At 38.6% G+C, this 24,807-nt stretch overlaps 1 protein-coding gene and 1 pseudogene across 3 annotated transcripts in view; both read right to left on the bottom strand.

Moving 5' to 3' along the window:
• Window positions 1-24,807, bottom strand: part of LOC107825144 (uncharacterized) — a 46,429-nt gene that overhangs the window by 6,605 nt on the left and 15,017 nt on the right. For all 3 annotated transcript variants that reach the window (XM_075225003.1, XM_075225004.1, XM_075225005.1), the window contains 6 exons: window positions 6,686-6,898; window positions 4,440-5,000; window positions 4,302-4,361; window positions 3,833-4,161; window positions 3,302-3,725; window positions 1,349-1,813 (listed from right to left, as the gene is read on the bottom strand). In XM_075225003.1, the coding sequence (XP_075081104.1) occupies window positions 1,349-1,813; window positions 3,302-3,725; window positions 3,833-4,161; window positions 4,302-4,361; window positions 4,440-5,000; window positions 6,686-6,898 (2,052 nt within the window). The remainder of the gene's footprint in view (window positions 1-1,348; window positions 1,814-3,301; window positions 3,726-3,832; window positions 4,162-4,301; window positions 4,362-4,439; window positions 5,001-6,685; window positions 6,899-24,807) is intronic.
• Window positions 8,445-12,192, bottom strand: LOC107825146 (DNA (cytosine-5)-methyltransferase CMT3-like; annotated as a pseudogene).

Raw genomic sequence — 24,807 nt, 5'->3', positions numbered from 1 at the left:
TTTATATTTTGGTAGTTGATTAGGTCAGAGTTTTAAGATATGAGTTTGACTTATATATTATATCAGTGATGGTGAAAGAATAATGCTAAAGTAATGGTTGAAAAGCGAGTTGACAAAGACAACACAAAGTTTAAAAGCTGAATAGCTAATATATGTTATTCTTGAAAGAAGTGAAAGTTGTGTAGAAATTGAATACCACAAAATTGAAAAGAGGGTTGGAAATATATGTAGAGTTTACACCTGAAACCCAAAGTCGTTTAACGTATGCAAAGTTTGCATTAGTAATGTAGAATTTATGCTAAAAACTGAATATCATATTAGTTTTGCAGAATTTTATGCTGAGATTATTTTATCCTTATACAGAAACCAAATAACACCTGAATGAACTCCAGCCAGTAAAATAAATAATCAAGTACTACATAAAACTAATCTTTTCAGCAAGTGTCAACTTCTTAAATCTATACCAGCATATCAGGCTTTCATTTCCCTTTTCTCATTGTTCATAGTGAATTAAGTCCCTTTCCACTCTTCAAGTGATTTGTAGATAAAACGGCATAATATTATTTAAGAGAAGGCGCAATGCAATTTACTAACTACGTTGGCAAATACAAGCAATCTTGATCTCTTCTATTGTTATAACAAGCTAGAGGAGTTATGTTATTGAGGATCTTTAAGTTAGATGGTGCAGTCCAGCTTTACAGTCCTCACTTTAACAGTGGGACCAATGCTTCCGTAAACCCTGGATGTTTTCAGATGGATAACGAGGGACAAAACGACTGGTCAAACTACATCAAGAAAGCAATGCTACAAGAAGTTACAATACCTGTTTCATAAAAAGTTCAGTAATCGGTTGATTCTAGAGGGAAGAATCAGAAGTATGACCAATGTACATTTGATTCACGTAACTGTTCTTTGTTACTTGAAATAGCAAAGCGCTAAGAATTGATCTTCTCTAGAACACTATTTGGCAAGAAATATGAGAATAAATCGACATGTTGAGTTACTAATCCTGAAAGGTAAGTGATAACTCGAATATGACCTTATTTTATTGGTACAATCTATGAATTGAAAGCCTATATAGTTCACCTAAGTAACTCAGAAGAGAAAATTAGAGAAAATGACACCCAAAGCTGCTATCTGATCTGGAAATAAACAGAATAAAGATTTCCAGCAAGACGCCTAGCTAATTTTGTATTGCGAAAGTAAAAATGACTCTTAAAAAAGAAAGCTCAACCATAAAGAAATTCCTAATTCACACTTAATATATAAGCAACAGCTCTAAAAAAATGATGTCTGAATGATAAAAACTGGCATGAGGAAGAAGAGTCCTAAATAGTAAAAGGAATACCTGTGTTTCAGTAACATGGTGCGTTGCAGATTTCCAAGATCCACCACTGGCCTCTAAATGCTTAGCCCAATTGCGTGCCTGTTCCCAATGTCCATGTTCCTCTAATGCTGTCAAAAGTGAAGCATCATCTAGTGGCTCGTTCCCAAGATGTAGGCCATCATTTTTGCGAAGAGAAGGTTCCGCTAAATTTACTTTCCAGTAGAGCCGTTGATAATATGTTGCAGCAGAACCTCCATCACCAAAATCAGTGGCAGCAAGGAGTTGTAATAAGGATCTTTTTTCATAAGGTGAAGGACATCTTGAGAGCATAGCATCAGCAGCTTTCACAGCAGTAGAACTTATCCATAAACTACCAATTTTCCCTTCTTTTCCAACTTGTGTGGGTACGTGAGGTTCTTCCTTAATTCTAGCAGAAAAGGATCCGAGATGAGCTGAAGCTTCAGAAAGGCGCATTTGAGAAAATGCCTGGAAACGAAACAGCAAAATTTGTGATATATGGAATTAGACAACTGTTGTTATATTCACGACATGTGTCCTATAAAACGAGAACACTCAGTCACACGTAATGTTACACAAGCTAGGAACAACCTCATTTCATTCTGATATAGTATTATTGTTTATTTAGATGTCTGCCAGAAACCAATCAGAATGTTATACACTCAAGGAAACAGCATCACTTTCACTCTGATTTAATACTGTTAATTATTTAGATGCCTGCCAGACGCCAATGAGATTGTATCCCAATATTTAGTTTTCGTCTTTTTCCAAAAGGGATCATCTGGAGTTACAAGAGATAATAACTTTAAAGAATAAAGGGAATCCTTTATATAATACTAAAAAAACAAAGCCCTTGACCCCTGCTTGACATAGCATACAGATTTCTCTTTGCATAAAAAGGTAGAAATTGAAAAAAGAAGATGAGGACTTAACAGCTTTCAGGTTAGTCAGAGAAGGTTTCGCTTGTTTCGCAACTTCAAAGAAACAAAAGAGTGTTACTCGCTGCTAGTTACTGGCCAAGGAGAAGAAGAGGTTCTTTGGGTTTAGTATGTCCTATTTCTTGCAGTTATTAGTGTTTTTTGTCAGTTAAGACTACATATACAATACATGAGAAACTATCCAATGAACTATTCATGCCATGTCCTCCAAAAATCTCTCTCCTTCCAAGTCCATGCCAGTTAGCAGATCAGCATGGAGAAATAATAAGGATACAGTGTCAACTTTCAAGGAAGCATTATAAGCCTTAAAGAAAAAGGAAATGGGAGACTACGAGAGAATCTCACTACACAGTGTTATAGCACCAAATTGCAAAAATTAAGGGGAACTAAGAGAAGGCAGGGAGTTGATTAACCATATCTACAACAATCAGGGATAACTTGACCAATATGGCAAACTTTGTTGCAGGCACAAGCAAACAAAAAGTATAACATGAATTGACAAATAATACATATCAAGTCAACCCAACCCCAAAACCCAAAGAAAATATGCTACTGAATATATAGGTCATTAGCTTATAAGTATTGGTTACATAATTTTTTTGTCCAAACAGTGAAAGCGATCCTGCATATACATCTAGCAACACTATTATTGATGAGTATTAGCTGAAGAGTTGCAATTCAAAGAACTAACTTGAGCCTCTTCCCCAGAGGCCAGAACTTTGTCATAATGAGGCAAGTGAATGTTGCACCATGTAAAATGATAGACCATGAGGGGACAAGAGTAGACTACTAAAGACATAACATTGAAATAGAGAGATGATTATGTCATGTGACCAATCAGCTGGATAGCAGTTTGAAAAGCTGTGAATAAACAATGAAAGACAGCAAGAACAGCGATGAAACGTTTAACAGCCAGTCAGTCTGAAGCTAAGAGAATTTTCAGCACTGAGAAGTTTCTGAGTAATGCCTCTTCATTTAAAAAATGTAACATATAATTGATAGCAACGATTTAACATACCTGAAGAGCTCGGATAAAAGGTAAGAGGGAACAAGAAGGAAGAAACATTTCAAAAGCTCTGAGCAAAGGAAGGAATAAATGCTGTTCACAAAGCACAGCAACCATTCTAGACAGAGAACCAGCCACTTCATCGGAGTCATTTGAAAGTTTCTCGTCCTGATCAACTTGCTTTTCACATTCCTCTTCAGCAGTCATGTCTTGAATTCTCACATTTCCATCTGCCTTTTGTGCATCAGGCATTGTGAAAGCTAAGGAATGCACTGACACAGGCTCCATGAGCCGTCTACGCTTTGGGATTTTGCGATTATAATGCACTGTATGTGCTTTGGCAGATGCAGGTAGGGAATTAGTTGCTTCCACAGCTGCCACGACATTGTTTGCAATCTGGGAAGCAGCATTATTAACTTTGATGGCTGATGTTTCCCTGAAAAGGATAAAATAGGAAATTACTTTGAAAAACAGTCCATGTAACTGGAAGAAGGTAGAATTTTATTAATTAATGGGGGAAAAAACAGGGATTATGATGGCAACCTTGCTGCAGTTATTTCTAGCCAAACTGTCAGGCAAGATAACGGAGAGACATCTGGAAAACAGGACGCAATTGCAGCCAAAAGTGACCAGCATAAATTCTTTGCTTGCAGGAGAAGAGCTTGTCCAGGCCTTGGTTGCCTCTCGCACTCAGCGATTATTCCAAATAGTTCGGCCGGTGTATACATATTTTCATCTGGAAATGATGTCCCATTCTTCTTTTCTCCTGTATCTGAACTTGAAGAAGAGCTAAATTTCTTCCTTGATTGCATACTCTTCAGAAGTGTTAGTATGTGGGTTTTCAGACGTGCATCACCAAACTCCTTTGATGCCTGACACATAGCAGATAAAGCAAGTGAGACAAAATCATGAGTTAGCAAGTCTTCTCCTTTTTCTATGATAAAACTAAAAGGAGATATATGTAGCAGCAAAGATTCATCAAGGGAAGATGTGATGAGAATAGATAGCTTACAACTTGCATCACTGTCTCCAAGGGGTAGCCTCCAATTTGAGCTTCTGAGAGAAAGCCAACCTGGCAAAAAAAAAAAGAACACAATTTTCATACCAAGAAAACCATTAAGTTCAGCAATGATGTTTAATTAGCTCATACCCAGTCATTGTCTCTTGCTAATATAGCAAGATATCTCGTGCTCACAGGAATTTGATGCGCCTGACAAAATGTTGTCACCAAATTCCAGTGTTCGCTTGCAGCTTTTTGCTGAGACCTCAATTCAACTCCATCACCATTACCAGTTAACAACCAAGAGCCACACGTAACTCCATCAGCTGATGACGGAAGACTTGCTGTTTCCAAGTGTTGCAGGACAAGCATGAGAGCTCGAGATGGCTGTCTACCACAGGTTGTGAACTGATCACTTTTTTGATTAGCTTGATTGAACCAATCATTCTGGCAATAATCATCTGCCAATCCTCGTGCTAAAGATTCAGTAATATTATTGTCATAAGTATTTGAATGAAATGAAGAACTCCTGGGGGAAGGTTGCTTAAAGTGATTGGAACAAGGGCCGGATTTATTAAAGGATGCTATTCTTCTCAAAGCCGCAACATCAATTTGGAGGGTACCGGGAGATAAACCGCACAACTCCAACAGAAAAGCACAAGATGCCACCAACACTGAATCAGCAAAATGCACAATAGCAAGGGGCACGACCTAAATATAAAAACAACAAATGCTAAGAGGACAATATATCAATATGCTATCATCAGAATGTGAAGCTCTGAGATTTCGTGCATGTACACTTCAGCTTGTTTTATAGAAGTATCTGACACATAAATGGACTATTTCATCACAGCACTCTTTTACTTTCAGTGAGTCATACTCCATCACAAGAGAGAGTGGTCTTCAACTGCACTCCAACCAAAGAGCATGGTATAGAGAAGGTGCATCTTTTAAATGTTTATATTCTTTCAACGTACATTTATCTCTCAGATGATATATTTAGGATAGCTCTCATAAAGTAAATTTTTGTTCCTTTTTTACAAACTTCAAGCATAAATAGAACACTTTATAAGAAGCTCTAATAAAATTAAGACCTAAGACAGAAGATACACAGACTGGAACTATTTGACTCTGTGATTTAATTCAAATAAAACCACCAACTGTTAATATCAGGTAGTTTGACTAACATGCTATGTGACAGAGGTGCAGTAGGTAAAGCATCTTGATGTCATTCGCATGAGCTTTTCTCAAAATTCGTTCCATTTGACAATTGGTTCCTTAAAGCTTTACAATCAGTTGTGATGCTGAAAGAGCAAAAGGACACTTCAAGAGCTGTAGTTAAAAGAGAAATTTTGCTTGTATACTAACAGTGTTTTAAAAGGCCTTTTTGGCATACTCCCGGGGCTCGCCCCTGGGCGGGGCACTTGCAAAACGCTTTGAGGCACACGAGTGGAACTTAGTTCTGTAAGGCTTACGCCCCAAGCGCCCGACTGTACGCCCTAAGCACGCCTAACGCTCAGGGCTCAGAGCTCGCCCAGCAATCCCAACACAAATCATGTCTCAAAAATCCATACACCGTTGTCAAATACCTACATCGTTGACCATCAAATTCTTTCATATATGACTGATCTATGAACCTAAAGATATATGAGGATTAATTTAGAGTAACTCAAATAATGAGTCATAGTATTGAATATTCTATGATTGAGAACATAGTAAAGGTGAACATCATTTGAACATTTCCTATAAATAGACAGCCTGAGTTTATTACTTCGCCATCTGTATTCATGTCTTAATTCTTTGTCTCTCAAAATGATCAAATTTGTATTACTATGCTATTTAAAATCAATTTGTATTTATTCGTGAAGGAGTATTAATTTAAGTTATAGTAGTGATAAAATTTATTGATTATTTACCTTTAGGGAGGTAAAATGTGTAGTATTATAGCATTTTTAAGAAATTGTGATTTTTAATTGTTTGAAAGTTAAGATATTGTAGTTTATTTTCGTCTCATAATAACTTTAACACCACTGCATTATTTATACTCAAATACGTGTACTAGACTTTTTGTTTTCAATGGGCTTCTCTAATCCTTTTAATTTTTTCTTGAACATTTAATTTATTTTTCATATTTTTTAATGTTATTAAGCTATTTTATTTAATTTATAAACTAAAAAATTTAAAGATCCATGGGGCTTACGCCCCATGTCTCTGGGCTTACGTCTTTCTCTGCATTAAGCGAAATGCCTCGTCTCATGCCCCGCCTTTTTAAAAACTGATATTTCCACATAGATGACTATAAAGGGACAAAAGATGACATATAGGGTTGATACAACTGAAATTAGAAAAAGATGAATGCCAGTTTGGTAATGGATTCAAAAGAAAGTGATCCTTACGGATGAAAGAAACAACTGTTCGCTCTGTGTTATAGGTGAAAGAAGCATCTGCACGTCTGACTGGATGTTTGTTTGTCCTTGCACTGAAGTACCGTGCTGCCCTCTACGTGAACTTTCTGACTTCAACTTTTGAACTCTATTTGAAAGCAGCTGATTAAAAGCTGCCAATGCACGTCCACGATGTAAATGGTGCTCAATTCCAACTCTAGATTCCTAGAGCCAGAAAGTAACATGGATTAGGGACGAAAACAGTTAAAATTAAAAATGGAACCAGGCTACATGAAAGGCAAATTGTGAGCACCTTAAGTAACTTTCAAATTGCATCAAATATATTCCCAACCAATGAATTCTGAATATACCCATTTGGGTGACATTAAAATACAAGAGCAATAAAACCTAGTTATATGCAGATTCTTCAAGTGTTTGTCCACTTGCCCCCACTCAGGAAACAACAATGAATGACATACGGAGTCACCAAGAAACAAAAACACATCGCATGATAAACCTATTTTGAGTTTGACATCACAGGAAAAGAGAAAACAATTCTCAGTTTGCTCTCACCACAGAATATAGTATGTTCTATGCAATGAGAATTACTATGTATCATTTAGTAGATAAAAGATTGAACTTTTCTCTGAATACATCTTTTTTCTTCATCTTCTATGCATAGTTTACTTTTGCTTCTAACAAAGAGCATCCGCATATACTAATTAGATGGAGGATCCATGTCTTTCCTTTGGAAATACATGTTCTATGCAATGAGAATTACTATGTATCATTTAGTAGATAAAAGATTGAACTTTTCTCTGAATACATCTTTTTTCTTCATCTTCTATGCATAGTTTACTTTTGCTTCTAACAAAGAGCATCCGCATATACTAATTAGATGGAGGATCCATGTCTTTCCTTTGGAAATCTCACTTTGCTTTTACAGAAAAAGCAATTATAAAGACTGGACACTTAGATGAATAAAAATGTTGGAAGATGACACAATATATTGATATACATTTCTAAAGAATAGAAAAACTTCAGATGAGGAGAAGTTTAAACATTTTGTTCTGGCCCTTTTCGCATGCCACTAATGATCAATAATAATACCTAATAAACATGTCCATAATAAAAGTTGTGTGTGAATCTTCTCAAGTGAACCTATGTTGTCTCTGATTAATTAATATTATCCAAACATACATTAGCAAGTATTTGGGTCATAGATATCATTGCCATGTCTATCAGGAATAGTATGATGACTATTTCATTTGTATTGCATGTGACATTTGTCCTATGAATGTGCAAGGTGGTCAGCATGCAACATGTCATAAAACTCGTCACTATAAAATAAACTACCAAAGTGAACATTAGAAAGTTCCACCAAAGCTGAAAGGCTTCAAAAAAAGCCAAATGTCTGTTGAGCTTTAAGCACGAATCTGAAATAAAGTGGGGGTTTCAGTGAAGAAAGGCCCAGATGAGGAAAAAAATAATAACAAGCATGTAATTTAAGAAAAATAACTATGTTTACTAACGGTGAGAAATGAAAATAACATGGGAGAAAGAGCGAGAAGTGTATCTCATATGATTCTCCTAAGCTATTGGGTGTTTAAATAGCATATCTACCTATTATAAACAAGGGAAAAAATCAAGACTACGTAATTACAAATAAACAACATCTCCCTAACTGATTCTACACATAATATACACCATTCTCAACACCCCCCTTACCCCCCTCCCCCCTCAGGCTGGTGCATACAAGTCGCGTGTACCAAGCTTGTTAAAAATATAACAAGTTCAAGGGTAAGTTGATCATTTGACTTCATGAAATTTGTGACAATATCACCCAAGGGCATCTTCTCTTTGACAAAGTAATCGTTGATATGTAAGTGTTTAGTTCTCACATGAAACCCTAAGAGCGGCTTGATTATCACATACAAATTCTCACTGAAATTTGTCTAAACTTCATCTCTTTGAGCAACTTTTTGGTCCAAACTAGTTTGCAAGTTGCCACAACCATTGTACGATATTCTGCTTCTACACTAGATCGAGAAGCCACACTTTGTTTCTTACTTTTCCAAGATACTAAATTACCTGCAACGAGAATACAATATTCAGAAGCAGTCTATCAGAAGATGCCCTTGCCCAATCTGCATCAGTGTATACAAAAATTTGCTCATGGCTTCAATCCTCGAAGAGTAATCCTTCCCCCGAGGCTGATTTATATATATTTAAGGAAACGAACAACTGCATCCCGGTGATTATCACATAGAGAGCGTACTCACGACACATACCCAAAAGGCGATGTCCAGTCAAGTCAAAGTGATAACATACCAACCGACCACATATACCTTCCAAGATTATTAAGGGGCTCCTGTGTCCTTACAAAAGCTTAACATTCGAATCCATGAGAGTATTAATGGGTCTACAATATATCATTTTGTCTCTTTAAGAATGTCTAAAGTGTATTTATGTTATGTGGCGACAATTCCTAATTTGGCTGAGCAACTGCAGTGCTTAGGAGATACTACAATCTGCCTAGACCCTTAGTCAAGAAGTGCGGAAAGAGATGCGGCTTCAACTCGAGAATACCATCCTGATCGTTGCCGTTATGAATATACCATTGGTATAAACTACTAACAAATAAACAGATTTGGAGCAGCATGTAGACTGAATATAGAATGATTAGCATTACTACAAGTCGTATCAAACTCCTAAATATCGTGTTGAACTTACCAAACCATGCTCGAGGAGACCTTTTCTTTTAATAAGAAATTAATCAAAATGATTAACCGCTACATACAGTTTATATTCATTCATGCCAAAGCAGCTAAGCTGTCAATCTTAATATGACACTAAATGAAACATACAAAAACTCGATGTCTTTTCCACCGTCTCCATTAGCCTAATTTTACAAGTAACAAAAACATAATTTGACACAAAACTTGCGTTGCAAATACTGCTTGAGTAAACTAATGAAAGATTGCAATTGGAATGATCAATCTCAAATTCCTCCAAGAAGTGAATAGCTTGTGTGATGGTCAGATGATTACTTTTAACTTAGAGATTCTCATCAGAACCCAATTCCTCTAGACATAAAAAATTAGGGGGCAATGACAGTAAGAGTTTTTCTCTCGACAATCTTTTCAATGCCACCGCCAAAGAACACCCTAAAGCCCTAGCCACTAGTACTGCAACTGCATTTCCTACTTATATGTACCTTTCTTTTATTGGTCTTGTCAATTTGTAGTAATTAGAGAAACTTTACAGTTGTGCATTGTCACGGATAGCAAGCATTATGTCCTGTTCCGGATATAATATGACCTGATTGTGGGTTCTGCTCTTGTAACAACTATTGGAACAATTACATCCCACCATACACGATCAAATGGATTTGGGGAAGTACCACGAAGAAAACTCATCACATTTTCATGGACCAAAGGCTTTTCAAAAGCATAAATTTTGCTTGTATTATATTATTTGATTTACATACCGAAACTGATCACATTTGAGATTGTTTTTAGCATTTGGATACGATTCAACAGTATTGTCAGCACGAGCACGAACGCCGAGCAAGTTCCTGAAGTTCGCACCTTTTCGTTTGGGAATTTGATATACAAGTCGATAGTCATCTTCATTTATCTAAAGCGGCTGATGATCATACAAAACAGTACCCAATGTCCCATCCCTCCTTAATGTTATGAAGCATTGGAAAGTAGATTTGCGCTCATCGGTATAAAGCATTTCATCCCTTGGCTCATCATTTTCCTCGGGAGAAAGATTTGAAAATGCATCCTTAAAAAGTTCTCTTTAACTTGATTTCAGGCCCTCTCATATGCTACTACATTTAACTCAAATTTGTAGGAATACCACCCCTCACAACTGCGTGGGCAATGGATATTGTGACAATTTCTCTGAAGGAAGAGCACCCTACATGAAGACACGCGCATACAAAATTGTGGAAGTCCATAAGCCCCAGCCACCATCAATCCCATTCGTGCTTTGTCTTTCATCCTAACAAGTCAGCTCAATGCAGATTTTCTTAGGAAACTGTGTGCAAACTTGACCTCCATTAACACAAACCTTGGTTTTAAGAACTCCACGATATCTATGAATATTTCAAGTTGTTTATTTTTCAAATCTTGTAATGGATTCTCTTTATTCTTAAAACGATTAGATCCAAGTATGCCTTGGCAAGGAAGGCCCCACAAATAACGTCTACATCCCCAAGAAATGGCAAAATACTTGCTTTGAAGCCCTTGGTCACAAAGTACTTTATTTTCTTTTTGCATCCATTCTAAGCAATCTATAAGCTCCCAAGTGTTTTCATCTAGGCCATAACCCTTCAAACGTACCTTAAAGTAAAGGCTAAGCTTCTTTATTTCCTTTCGGTCTCCATAGCGAACTTCTAATAGCTCTTCCACCTCAAAATTTTCACCTTCTTCGTCATCACTAGATCTCTCATTCTCATCTCCACCATCATTGTCATAGTCATCATCCCCGTCTCTTACTTTCAACAACGAGTGTGGTGCGGGTATAAGAACAATCTTGATTTTCTTTACATGGCAATCAAGAAGATTGTAATCTTCAATTTCCAAGAAGAACACACGCTTTTTGTCGACAAGCTGGTCATAAGCTTTAAGTATAGTATCCTTGGAATTGTAAAACATTGAGCAGTAAAATACTGTATGCAACCGACAACTTAAAAAAATTCAACAATCTTGTATATATAATGATCTTCACCATCTCCAACCTTTACATATCATCATCCCTAAGATTATATATCTATTTGTGAATCACTGGCTGGGTAAAAAAAGCACTTAACCTAGATTAAGTGATGGAATCACCTTGACCATTTAAGCTCATAGGCCCACCATTAGCTCCTTGCCAATATAACGCTAAGGCCACTGTTATCCAGATTCCGCATCCGGAATAGTATCACTAGAAAACACTCTTGCCATTCACCTATGCAGCTCTTCTCACCTTCTTTTGAGCAGAATGTAATTCCTTCGAGCTATTGCAAACAGTTTTCTCAACCTCTCCATCTTCTACGAAGCCACTTCCACAACTGGATCTGACTTTTCCAATGCATATCGCTTTGACTTTGTCGCCGCTGTAGAAGTCTTTCATTTGCTAGGCATTGTGCAATAGACGCGGTGCGTAGCGCGTTGAGGTATCTGGGGGAGGATGAAGAGGAAATTGCTCGAGACTAATAATATAGGGATATAACCGGCATACAAGACCTTAACTCCCCCTCTGCAACAAAACCAAGTGGTTGCTCCATATATTTTTCATCTTCAATATCGCCATGGAGAGAAGCATTCTTGATATCTAATTGATAAAGAGGCTAATGACGAATAATAACCATAGATAGGAAAAGACGGACACATGTAATTTTAGCTACGGAAGAAAACGTATTACCATAATCAAGCCCAAAAATTTGAGCACAGTCTTTGGTGACGAGACGTGCCTTTAGTAGATTAATTTTTTAACCTTCCAAACTAACTTTGATTGCATCAATCCGCCGCAACCAACAAGAGGTTTACCTGGAGTAGAGAACAAGTTCTCCAGTACGGCAGTACCACTAAAGTATAAAGCAGACATATGATCAATCGTAACCTATCGCTACCTTGAATAAGAGAGAGTTTCACCTATACATTTATGAATACTAATAAAGGACAAGGATGACATAAAGGCATAATGGAGTGACGAAAAACGATGATAATTCAAAGATACATAATTGGGATTAGGATAGAGGAACAAATACTTATTCAGAGAGCAATTGGAGAACTAGGAAGAGACACGTCCGCAATAGGCAAGGAATTTGATGCAAGTTGTGTATCATCTAGATTTGATGTAGAGGGCTTGCTACGATGATAAGTCAGGAGAGATGGGGTTGGAAGAGCTAGTTGAGGTGGAGAAGCTGGTAGAGGATATGAAACAGAGGTACTCAAAGGTACTTGTCACGACCCAAATCCCACCAAGTCGTAATGACACCTAACCTAACCTACTAAGTAAGCCAACTAACAAATACACAATCTAAACGGAAATCATCAAATAAATATCAATATAAGAATGTGAAAATTAATACAACTATCCCAATGACGGGTAGTACAAGTCATGAGCGACTAAGAATAAGAATACAACTCTGGTACGAAGAAAAATACAACATCTGTTTGCTAACAAAGGTGGGGTACTAATAAGAAAACCAAAAGGTGATATGGGTAAGGCTATTAGTGGGAGCATGAGAGATTTAGATAGAATCTCTAAGAGATGGTTCTGGTAAAGCTTAAAAAATGTCAAGATAGTCAGAACGAGAAGATGTAAAAGAAGGTTGACCTTCAAAGAAAGTGACATTAGCTGACATAAAGTAATGACCTAGGTCAGGTGAGTAACAACGATATTATTATAGAATGAATCTAGACACTTATTATAAAATGAATGTAGACTCTTTCTTGTACATAAATAGCAGATTTGTAGGAATCTCTTGTATTTCTTTCCTTAGTTAGCATCTGATGTACATGTATTTATATTGCTCACCTCTTGGAATGAAAACACAAGTTATTCTTTCTATTTTGTTCACATGGTATCAGAGCGGGTTCTCCGGCTTTACCGGAGTTAGATAGAGAACTTACCGGAACTGTCAGTTAGGGTCAGAATACTTTTGAAGGGTTTGGAATTTGAAGTTTAACCATCTCTCCGACATCGACTTTACATTTTCGTCCAGCTTATGGTGTTTGTTTATCCAGGAAACCTCGGCTGGGAAAATCTCTGACCGTCCCAGGTTCGGTTCATCGTGTCAAGGTTTTGTCACCTTTTCTCTGTTGTGTTCAAATTTTGTTTCCTTCTGTGATTGCCTGATCCTTAGTAGTGAACCAACTTTGTGTGCAAAACTTTGGCCCTCTTTTTTAAAGCTTTGAGATTAATCTGTTGGTTAGTGATTCTTGGTTACTGATTCTTGCACTATTGGCCGGACTTTTGATTGGTTAGATTGGCTCTATTGGAGTTCTGTTTCTTTGTTTCATTGGGTGTCTTTCCTTCGCTGTTTCGTTGGATAGTGTTATTCTAGTGGAGAACTTTTGAACTTTATTGGCTTTTCTGACATTTATATTGATACTTTGGGGATTTTTGGAAAGATGACCATAAATATTAAGCAAGGAGGAAATAGTGATACAACTTCTAGTCCAACAATCCTAGTTTCGAATGAGTTTCTTGAGTTCCTTCAATATCATAAATCAATTAAGGAATCTTCTCCAGTTACTGCTTTTGCCGGGCCAGATAAGACATGTCTTATCACCTCTTCAAATAAATGGGTGATTGATTCAGGTGCCACAAAACACATGACAGGTAATCCAAATATTTTTTCTAGCTTTCAATCACACAAAGCACCCTCTTCAAATACTGTAGCTGATGGAACAACATGTAGCAGTGTTGGATCTGGAACTGTTAAACCGACTTCCTCTATTACCCTGCCATCTGTATTAAGTCTACCAAACTTGGCCTTTAATTTGATTTCTGTTAGTAAAATCACCAGAGACCTTAATTGCTGTGTAGCGTTCTTTCCCAATCATTGTTTGTTTCTTGATCTTACGACGAAGCAAATTATTGGTAAAGGGTATTTATTTGGTGATCTCTATATCCTTGATGAATGAGAGCCACAGTCTATTGCATGCTCTAGTATCGTGTCTCCTTTTGAAGCACATTGTCGATTGGGGCATCCTTCTTTGCCTTTGTTGAAGAAGCTCTGTCTTCAGTTTCAGAATATTTCTTCATTGGATTGTGAGTCATGTCGATTTGCAAAACATCATCGCATCTCGTTAGGTCCAAGGGTTAACAAGCGAGCTGAGTCATCTTTTGAGTTAGTTCATTCTGATGTTTGGGGACCATGTCCTGTTGTTTCTAAAACTGAACATAAGTATTTTGTCACTTTTGTAGATGATTTTTCCCGAATGACTTGGATTTACTTTATGAAGAGTCGCTCTGAAGTGTTTACTCACTTTTCTGCCTTTTGTGCTGAAGTCAAAACTCAATTCAATGCTTCGGTCCGTATTCTAAGGAGTGATAATGCTAAAGAATACATGTCAGAGTTATTTCAGTCCTACATGAGACAACATGGTGTACTACATCAGTCTTCATGTGTTGATACACCCTCTCAAAACGGAGTTGCTGAAAGGAAGAATAGGCATCTACTTGAGACAGCTCGGGCACTTCTGTTCCAAATGAAAGTTCCTAAACAGTTCTGGGCTGATGCGGTCTCCACGACTTGTTTTTTGATTAATCGCATGCCATCTATTGTGCTTGGAGGTAATATGCCTTACAGTATTCTTTTTCCAAATAAGTCATTTCCTGTGGAACCTAAGGTGTTTGGAAGCACATGTTATGTTCGAGATGTTCGACCATCTGTTACCAAGTTGGATCCCAAGGCATTGAAGTGTGTTTTTCTTGGTTATTCTCGCCTTCAGAAGGGGTATCGATGTTATTCTACTGAACTTGGCAAATATATGGTGTCAATTGATGTGGTGTTTTCAGAGACTATACCATTCTTCTATGCACCTCCCATCTCTACAAGTCGGGGGGAAGATGAGTGGCTAGTATATCAGGTTACCCGTACTTTGACAGAGCAATCAGATGATGTTCCTTCATCTCCTAGCTCTTCTATCGAGCACCAACCGACTATTGTGCTTTCAACACCTGCTCCAATCGTGTTAGCAAGACCACCAATTGTTCAAGTTTACTCGCGCAGGCGAGAGACAAATGATACGTCACCTGCACCAGTTCCTTTGTCATCTGTTCCTCTTCCGCCTGATCCTCCAGAAGACCTTAACCTTCCCATTGCTTTACGCAAAGGTACACGTACTTGCAAATCCACACATTCTATTGCTAATTTTGTTTCCTACAACCACTTATCCCCCGCGTCTAGATCTTTGATTGCGTCTCTGAACTCTATATCTATACCCAAAACGGTGAAAGAGGCTTTGAATCATCCTGGATGGTCTGAAGCAATGCTTGAGGAAATACATGCCTTAGAGGAAAACCATACTTGGGATTTAGCGAATTTACCTAGTGGAAAGAAAGCAGTGGGATGCAAATGGGTCTTCACGGTCAAAGTTAATCCAGATGGCTTCTGTGGCAAGACTTAAGGCCAGACTTGTGGCCAAAGGGTATGCTCAGACTTATGGAGTGGATTATTCAGACACATTCTCTCCGGTTGCCAAACTTACTTCTGTCCGCTTGTTCATTTCTCTAGCAGCTTCTGAGAATTGGCCTTTGCATCAATTGGATATTAAGAACACATTTCTTCATGGTGATCTTCATGAAGAGGTGTATATGGAGCAACCACCTGGTTTTGTTGCTCAGGGGGAGTATGGAAAGGTCTGTCATTTAAAGAAGTCCTTATATGGCTTGAAGCAGAGTCCCCGGGCTTGGTTTGGTAAATTTAGTGAGGTAGTTCAAGAATTTGGGCTAAAAAAGAGCAAATGTGATCATTCAGTCTTCTACGGGCAATCAACAGCTGGATCTATTTTCCTTGTTGTATATGTTGATGACATTGTGATTACAGGAAGTGACTGCATGAATTTTTCTCTCAAGTCTTTCTTGCACACTAAGTTTCATACAAAAGACTTGGGACAATTGAAATATTTCTTGGGAGTAGAAGTAACTAGAAGCAAGAAGGGAATTTTTCTATCTCAACGAAAGTATATTCTTGACTTACTGGCAGAAACTGGTAAGTTGGCTGCCAAGCCTTGCAGTACTCCAGTGGTTCCTAATTTGCATCTTATGAAAGATGATGGCGAGCCATTTAATGATCCGGATAGATACAGGAGGTTAGTTGGGAGATTAAACTATCTCACTGTGACTCGTCCAGATATTGCTTTTGCAGTAAGTATGGTTAGCCAATTCATGTCCGCGCCCACAATCAAACATTGGGAGGCTTTGGAGCAGATCCTATGTTACTTAAAAAGAGCTCCTGGACTTGGCATATTATATAGCAACCACGGGCATTCCTGCATTGATTGTTTTGCAGATGCAGATTGGGCTGGATCCAAGATTGACAGAAGATCTACTACTGGCTACTGTGTATTTGTTGGTGGAAACTTGATATCATGGAGAAGTAAGAAACAGAATATTGTATCTCGATCCAGTGCACAATCAGAGTATAGAGCTATGGCACAATCAACATGTGAGATAATGTGGATACACCATCTTTTAATTGAAATAGGGTTGAAGCATCCTATTCCATCAAAGCTCTAGCGTGACAATCAAGTTGCGCTCCATATTGCCTCAAATCCAGTGTATCATGAAAGAACCAAGCATATTGAAGTTGATTGTCATTTTATTCGTGAGAAAATTCAAGAGAACTTGATTTCCACTGCCTACGTGAAGACAGGAGAGCAACTAGCTGATTTGTTCACTAAAGCATTGAATGGTACTCGAATTGGTTACCTTTGTAACAAGTTGGGCATGATCAACATATATGCTCCATCTTGAGGGGGAGTGTTATAGAATGAATCTAGACACTTATTATAGAATGAATGTAGATTCTTTCTTGTACATAAATAGCAGATTTGTAGGAATGTCTTTTATTTCTTTCCTTAGTTAGCATCTGATGTACATGTATTTATATTGCTCACCTCTTGGAATGAAAACACAGGTTATTCTTTCTATTTTGTTCACAGATATCTCTTCTGAACTCGAATTTACCAAGGAGCACACATTGGAAAGCAGGAGGGGCTAATTTACCTTTACCAATAATTAGGTTATGAACATAACATGTGCTCCCGGAGACACGAGAAAGAATAGAATGACGAAGGGAGGAAGAACGAGTATGCATACCAAATTAACATAACTCATATTTTAAGGTAGATACGTGAGACAAATAGGAACCATTTTTTAAGTTTAGACAAACTGGAATGTCTGAATTGTCTATGAAGTAAGTCAGGAGAGTCTGTAACTGGAGTGATCTTGGAAGATTAAGGTAGTACCAGTGAAGACCATATGACTCACGTTTAGTACCAATGATCCATGTCGTAGTGTGATATTGTATTCCAACAAAGTTATTGAGAAAGATAATTGAAAAATTAAGAGACTGCGACAAACGACTAATGGATATTAGATTAAAAGGTAAAACCAAGAACATAAAGATCTGAGTTTAAAGTCAAAAGAAGGAATCTAGCTTGACCTACATCGGTTGCCATGGTATCGGATTCATTAATGGTTGATGAAACAGTAGACTAAGAATAAGAACTAAAAAAGGAAAAATAATAGTTGCCAGAAATATGATATAAGGCTTCTGAGTCAATGATCCAAGGTCTAATAATGGAAGATTAAGGCCTCATTTGTTTTTTTTAAAAGATTAACACGTCTGAGTCAGTATGCACATCTGGATATTAAGATGTGTATTAAAATTAAAACGTCTGAATCTGAATACAGATTTGAATATTTAAGATGTGTATTAATATCTGAATACTAAATGATTAAGACTGTGTATTTTTTTAACATCTGAATGAATAAATTAATTCTTAGTTAAAATTTAATAAATAGAAAATTCCAATAAAATACTAATTAATTTAATATTCTATTAACAAATATTTTTTTAAAATAACATGGTAATTAGTGGTGGTGGTGATGGCTAACGGTGGCGCTTATGGATGCCAACGGGAGGCGGTGGTTGGTGGCGATTTTGGTTAATAGTGGTGGTTTTGGGTAGTAGCTCATGGTGATTGGTAGTGGTAGTTGTGGTTGAGGAAGTTGGTGGTAATTTATAATAGTGGACATTAGCGGCTATGTGTCATGATGGTGTTAAGGTGGGTGGATGGGTGGTTGTGGTTGAGGATGATAGTGGTGGGGGTAGTGGGTAATAGTGGGGTGGCGGGTGGTGGTAGTCGATAATGGTGGGGTTGGTGGGTGATGGTAGTCAATAATGATAGTGGTGACGGCTATGGTTAAGGATGGTGGTGGCGTATGAGTATGGTGGTGGTCGATGGTGGTGGTGTAGTGCACGGTGGCAGGTAATAATGGTGGGTGATGGCGGAGGTTAGTAGTGAATATGAATGATAGCATCTTGATGAAATTATGTCTTTCTTATAGATTTTAATCACTCAGACCTATTCAAACCCGTTAAGTGGTTGCGAAATAAAAAAACAAATACATTTAATGATTAAGATCTGAATAATTAAGATTCATACTTAAAAAACAAACGGAATTAATATCTGAAATCTAAATGATTAAGATTCAGACCTCTATTAAGTGCAAACAAATGAGGCCTAAGAAAGGAAAGTTAAGATACACGATTACCAACTTGGAAAACATATACTTTTTGTAAAAATGCCTACTTACGTACCTCCTTGTACTTAAAAAACTCACTATATTACCTGATTAAGATGAAGGAACCTTCTAACAGTTCAAATCACGAGACTTTATACTTATGCGGCCACGGTTTTCAATTCTTGTCAACATAAATGAACATATGTTCTCAAAAATAATAATTTCAGAATGTGTCAAGAATATCTTATAGCGAAGATAATATGATAGTCACTAGACTAAACTAGGAATAAAGTTGTCCTTTGATATGTTGGAATTGTCAATTCGCCAGAAAGCTGGTCGACCTTCAGAGATGGAAAATGGCCTGGCCAGCGACACCTTTCCTGGAGTCTTATCAAATCTTTGTCGGAAAAGGGTATAGTTTGCAAAACTTGATGGATGGGTAAAATCGGAATCAAGAGGCAAGCAACTAAAACAATGGCCGAAAAATGGCTAAAAATGCCCGCACGCATCAGTGGGTGACGCTGGAAAAATAGAATTGCTGGTAGCGAGTGGAGGTATGTGGATGACCCTACGGCAGCAGAAATTTCTACGCTAGGATCGCACGAGGTTTCGACCTTACCGGTGGCACTGTTATATGTGTAGTGCCTCCGGAAAGCAACAACACCTCAGAGCAGTATATGTAGTTGCTGGAAAGGGCTCGGTAACGGGAGTTCTCTCCTGTTATGTCGCTGGTCTACACAATGACTATTTTCTCATGATATGCTCTGGTACCATGAGAGAAATAAATACACGAGAGAAACAAATGAGAAGTTTCACAATGATTCTCCCTAAGCTATATATGGGTTGTTTAAATAGTACATAAACCTATTCTAAACTAGTAAAGAAATCAAGACTGCATAATTTTCTTTTTTCTCATGGGTAAATAAAGACCAACAACAACAAACAACAAATAACAACCCAATATAATTCCATAAGTGGGGTCTGGGAAAGGTAGTGTGCATGCAGACCTTACTCCTACCCTGTGGGGTATAAAGGTTGTTTCTGATAGACCCTCAGAACAAGAAGATGAAAAGAGACAATAGAATCAGAAAAATAAATGGAAAAGTACTAGAAAACTGGAGCGAAAAAATAGTAAGAACACAACACGTATCACTAGCATACGAAAACAAGACACTAACAAACTAGTCTTATACCCCGTACGGAGAAGAAAAACGCTCAACTACCTCCTAACCTACAACCCTAATGCTCGACCTCCACAGGGTCCTATCAAGGGACATGTCCTTAGTAGTTGGAGTCGCGTCATGTCCCGCCTGATCACCTCTCTCCAATACTTCTTAGGCCGCCCTCTACCTCTCCTCATACTCACCAAGGCCAACTGATCGCACCTCCTAACCGGGGCATCTAGGCTTCTTCTTTGCACGTGCCCGAACCATTTAAGCCTCACTTCCCGCATTTTGTCTTTCAAGGGAGCTATGCCCACCTTCGCCCAAATATCTTCATTCTTAATCTTATCCAACCTAGTGTGCCCGCACATCCATCTCAACATCCTCATTTCTGCTACTTCATCTTCTGTATATGGGATTCTTGACTGGCTACCACTCTGCCCCATACAACATGGCTGGTCTAACCATAACTCTATAAAACTTACCTTTAAGTTCCGGTGACACCTTCTTGTCACACAAGACGCCAGATGCTAACCTCCACTTTATCCACTCTGCCATAAACGATGTGTGACATCCTCGTCGATCCCCCCATTCCTCTGGATAACTGAACCAAGATACTTGAAACTTCCTATGTTGGGGATAACTCGTGAATCATGCCTTACGTCCATGTCCACTCCCCCCGTTGCATCGCTGAACTTGCACCCTAAGTATTATGTCTTTGTCCTACTCAACTTGAAATCTTCTCAAGGGTCTGTCTCCAAACCTCCAACCTCTCATCAACACCGCCTCACATCTCATCAATCAGAACTATATCATCAGCAAATAACATACACCACGATACCTCCCCTTGAATATGGTGTGTCAGTGCGTCTATGGTCAATGCAAATAAGAACAGGCTGGGCGCAGATCCTTGGTGTAACCCCAGAACCACCGAAAAATGCTATGAGTCTTCTCCCATTGTCCTAACCCGAGTCTTAGCTCCATCTTACATGTCTTTAATCACCCTAATGTATACTACCAGAACACATTTTACCTCCAAGCATCTCCAAAAAAATCTCCCTAGGGACCTTGTCATACGCTTTCTCTAGGTTAATAAACACCATGTACAAATCCTTCCTCATATCCTTGTACTCTTCCACCAACCTCCTAATAAGATGGATAACGACCTAGCATGAATCCGAATTAGTTCTCAGATATAGACACTAACTTCCACACCCTCACTTCCACCACTCTCTCCCACACTTTCATAGTATGGCTAAGCAACTTGATACTCCTATAGTTGTTACAATTCTGGATATCATCTTTGTTCTTATACAACAATATCTCCGTTGTTGATTCTAAACAATATACATACATAATATTCCCAAAACTAACAATAATTATATGGACTGTTAGAATAGCCTTGTGAATATATGTAATTAGTTCAAGTTCTGTATGTAATAGGATTAGGTTATATATAATGTGTAATTATAAATAGGGTTCATTGTATTACAATTAATATCAATAATATAATTTTCCGAGTTATTAATTCTCACATGGTATCAGAGCACCCGTGAAAAATTCCGGAAAGGTCGGACAGTAGTCGTGCATCAACTTCCGACGACTTTTTTCCAGATCTGATCGTGTCACCTCCTCGTTGGTGTGTATTGTGCTAAAACCAACACCACTAACATACTCGGAAGGCTCCGGCGACCAAAGCCCAAGAAACCAAACCGGCAGAAGACCTATAACGTGCCGTCATGCGCGACTAGAACCTCCGGCGCCGGCGACGCGTCAGTCACACGCGCCGGCGCATGAACCCTTTTCCGGCCAGTTTTTGGCGAAACTCCTTTTGGACAGTTGGCTCGCGAGGTGATTCCGCGCCTATTAGTCCAAGTTACACCAAATTCCGACAACTTTTTGTATTTTCCAGCGACTATTTGCAGATTCCGGCCACTTTCGCAAAACTTCTTCAGGACAGTCTGCTCTCCTCACAATTTCGAGCCTACCCATCTAATTCAAATCAAATTCCGACCACTTTTATATTTTTCCGGCGTGATCAGTAATTCCCAAAAAAATTGCTTTTCCGGCGTAAACATTATAATGGCATTCGTATCAGAAGCCTTTGACTCACAATCTGTTGGATCCAATGCAATCCAGATGGTTTCTTTACCGGATTATATTGAGCTCCTTCAATACAAAGCAAGTAAACAGACATCTTCAGGGATAGCTTCCGTTGTTCAAACAGATAGTAGCGTGACTTGTGTCTCCCAATCTTCCACCTCTGAGTCTTGGGTCATTGATTCAAGTGCATCTGATCATATTTCTGGTAACAAATCTCTTTCTACTATTTCATGTTCTCAATCTCTCCAACGGGTCTCAAACCAGGGCAGCTGGAATAGGTCAAGCAAGTCCACTACCTTCCTTACCTTTAGATTCGGTTCTTTATGTTCCCGGTAGTCCCTTTAATCTCATAGTTGTTAGTCGCTTAGCTAAATCACTTAAATGCTGTGTTTTATGTCTTGATGACCTTGTTTTTATACAGGAACGTAGTACAAGGCGGATTATTGGTACCAGGCTTGAATCAGATGAACTTTATTACCTTATCCTTGCAAAATCACATGGACTCACATCTTGTCTTCCTTCAACAACTTGTCTTGTTACTGATTCACCGAATTTATTACATAAACGGTTGGGACATCCCAGTTCGTCAAAACTTCAGAAAATGGTACCTGGTTTATCTCACTTGTCCATTCAGATGTTTGGGGTCCTAGTCGGGTCAGTTCTACTTTGGGATTCCGCTACTTTGTCAGTTTCATTGATGCTTATTCCATGTGCACTTGGATATTTTTGATGAAAAATCGATCTGAGTTGTTTTCTATTTTCCAGACCTTCCACGCTGAGATTCAAAATCAATTTGGGGTTTCTATCCGCACATTTCGTAGTGATAATGCCCTAGAGTATTTGTCTTCTTCATTTCAGCAGTTTATGAACTCTCATGGAATTATTCATCAAACATCTTGTCCGTACACACCTCAATAAAATGGGGTAGCTGAAAGAAAGAATAGACATCTTATTGAAGCTGCTCGTACCATACTCATATAGTCTCATGTTCCGTTGCGTTTTTGGGGGGATGCAGTTCTTACATCTTGCTATCTTATTAATCGTATGCCATCTTCAGCTATCCAGAATCAAGTTCCATTCTTTGTCATGTTTCCCCACTTACCTTTGTTCTCTCTTCCACCCCGTGTCTTTGGGAGCACGTGTTTTGTTCATAACCTTACTCCAGGAAAAGATAAGTTAGCTCCTTGTGCTCTTAAATGCGTATTTCTGGGGTTACTCGAGAACGCAAAAAGGGTATCGATGCTATTCTCCTGACCTCTAACGGTACCTTATGTCCGCTGATGTTACCTTCTTTGAAACTCAATCATACTTCACAGGTCCAGGTAATCACTTAGATGTTTCTGAGGTGCTACCAATTCCATCTTTTGGAGATTCAGTCACTATCTCCCATTCATCTTCCTCTACAACTCCAGCTCCACCACCTACAGCTCCAGTTGCAGCTCCACCACCTATAGCTCCAGTTCCACCACCTAGTCCAGTTCAACCTTCTGCAGCTCCACCACCTAGCCCAGTGCAACCTTCTGCAGCTCCACCACTTCTGACTTATCATCGTCGTTCACGCCCAGCATCAGGCCTATCTGATTCACGTCCTGCACCTGACCCTGCTAATACTGCGGACTTGTCTTCTCTTAGTCAACCGATTGCACAACGGAAAGGAATACGGTCTACACTTAATCCTAATCCCCATTATGTCGGTTTAAAATATCATCGTCTATCATTACCCCATTGTGCATTTGTATCATCTTTGTCCTCTATTTCCATCCCTAAGTCTACAGGTGAAGCACTGTCTCATCTAGGATGGCGACAAGCTATGATTGACGAGATGTCTGCTTTACATACGAGTGGTACTTGGGAGCTTGTTCCTCTTCCTTCAGGTAAATCGACTGTTAGTTGTCGCTGAGTGTATGCAGTCAAAGTTGGTCCAAATGGCCAGGTTGATCGACTTAAGGCTCGTCTTGTTGCCAAAGGGTATACTCAGATATTTGGGCTTGATTACAGTGATACTTTCTCTCCTGTGGCTAAAATAGCATCAGTCTGCCTTTTTCTATCTATGGCTGTTGTTCGCCATTGGCCTCTCTATCAGTTGGACATTAAGAATGCTTTTCTTTACGGTGACCTTGAGGAAGAGGTTTATATGGAGCAACCACCTGGTTTTGTTGCTCAGGGGGAGTCCAGTGGCCTTGTGTGTTGGTTGTGCCAGTCCCTCTATGGTCTAAAGCAATCTCCTCGAGCTTGCTTTGGTAAGTTCAGCACAGTTATTCAGAAGGTTAGCATGACTCGTAGTGAAGTTGATCACTCTATGTTTTATCTGCATTCTGCTTCAAATCTCTGTATTTATCTGGTGGTTTATGTTGATGATATTGTTATCACCGACAATGATCAGGATGATATTACTAAGTTGAAGCAACATCTCTTTCAGCACTTTCAGACTAAGGATCTGGGCAAATTAAAGTATTTTTTAGGTATTGAGGTCGCTCAGCCTAGCTCAGGTATTGTGATCTCACAACGGAAGTATGCCTTAGACATTCTTGAAGAGACAGGAATGATAGGCTGTAGACCTGTTGACACTCCTATGGATCCGAATTCTGAACTTCTGCCAGCGCAGGG

The sequence above is a fragment of the Nicotiana tabacum genome, chromosome 11, assembly GCF_000715075.1.
Source record: "Nicotiana tabacum cultivar K326 chromosome 11, ASM71507v2, whole genome shotgun sequence".
NCBI lineage: Eukaryota > Viridiplantae > Streptophyta > Magnoliopsida > Solanales > Solanaceae > Nicotiana > Nicotiana tabacum.
This window is presented reverse-complemented; position numbering and strand designations above follow the sequence as displayed.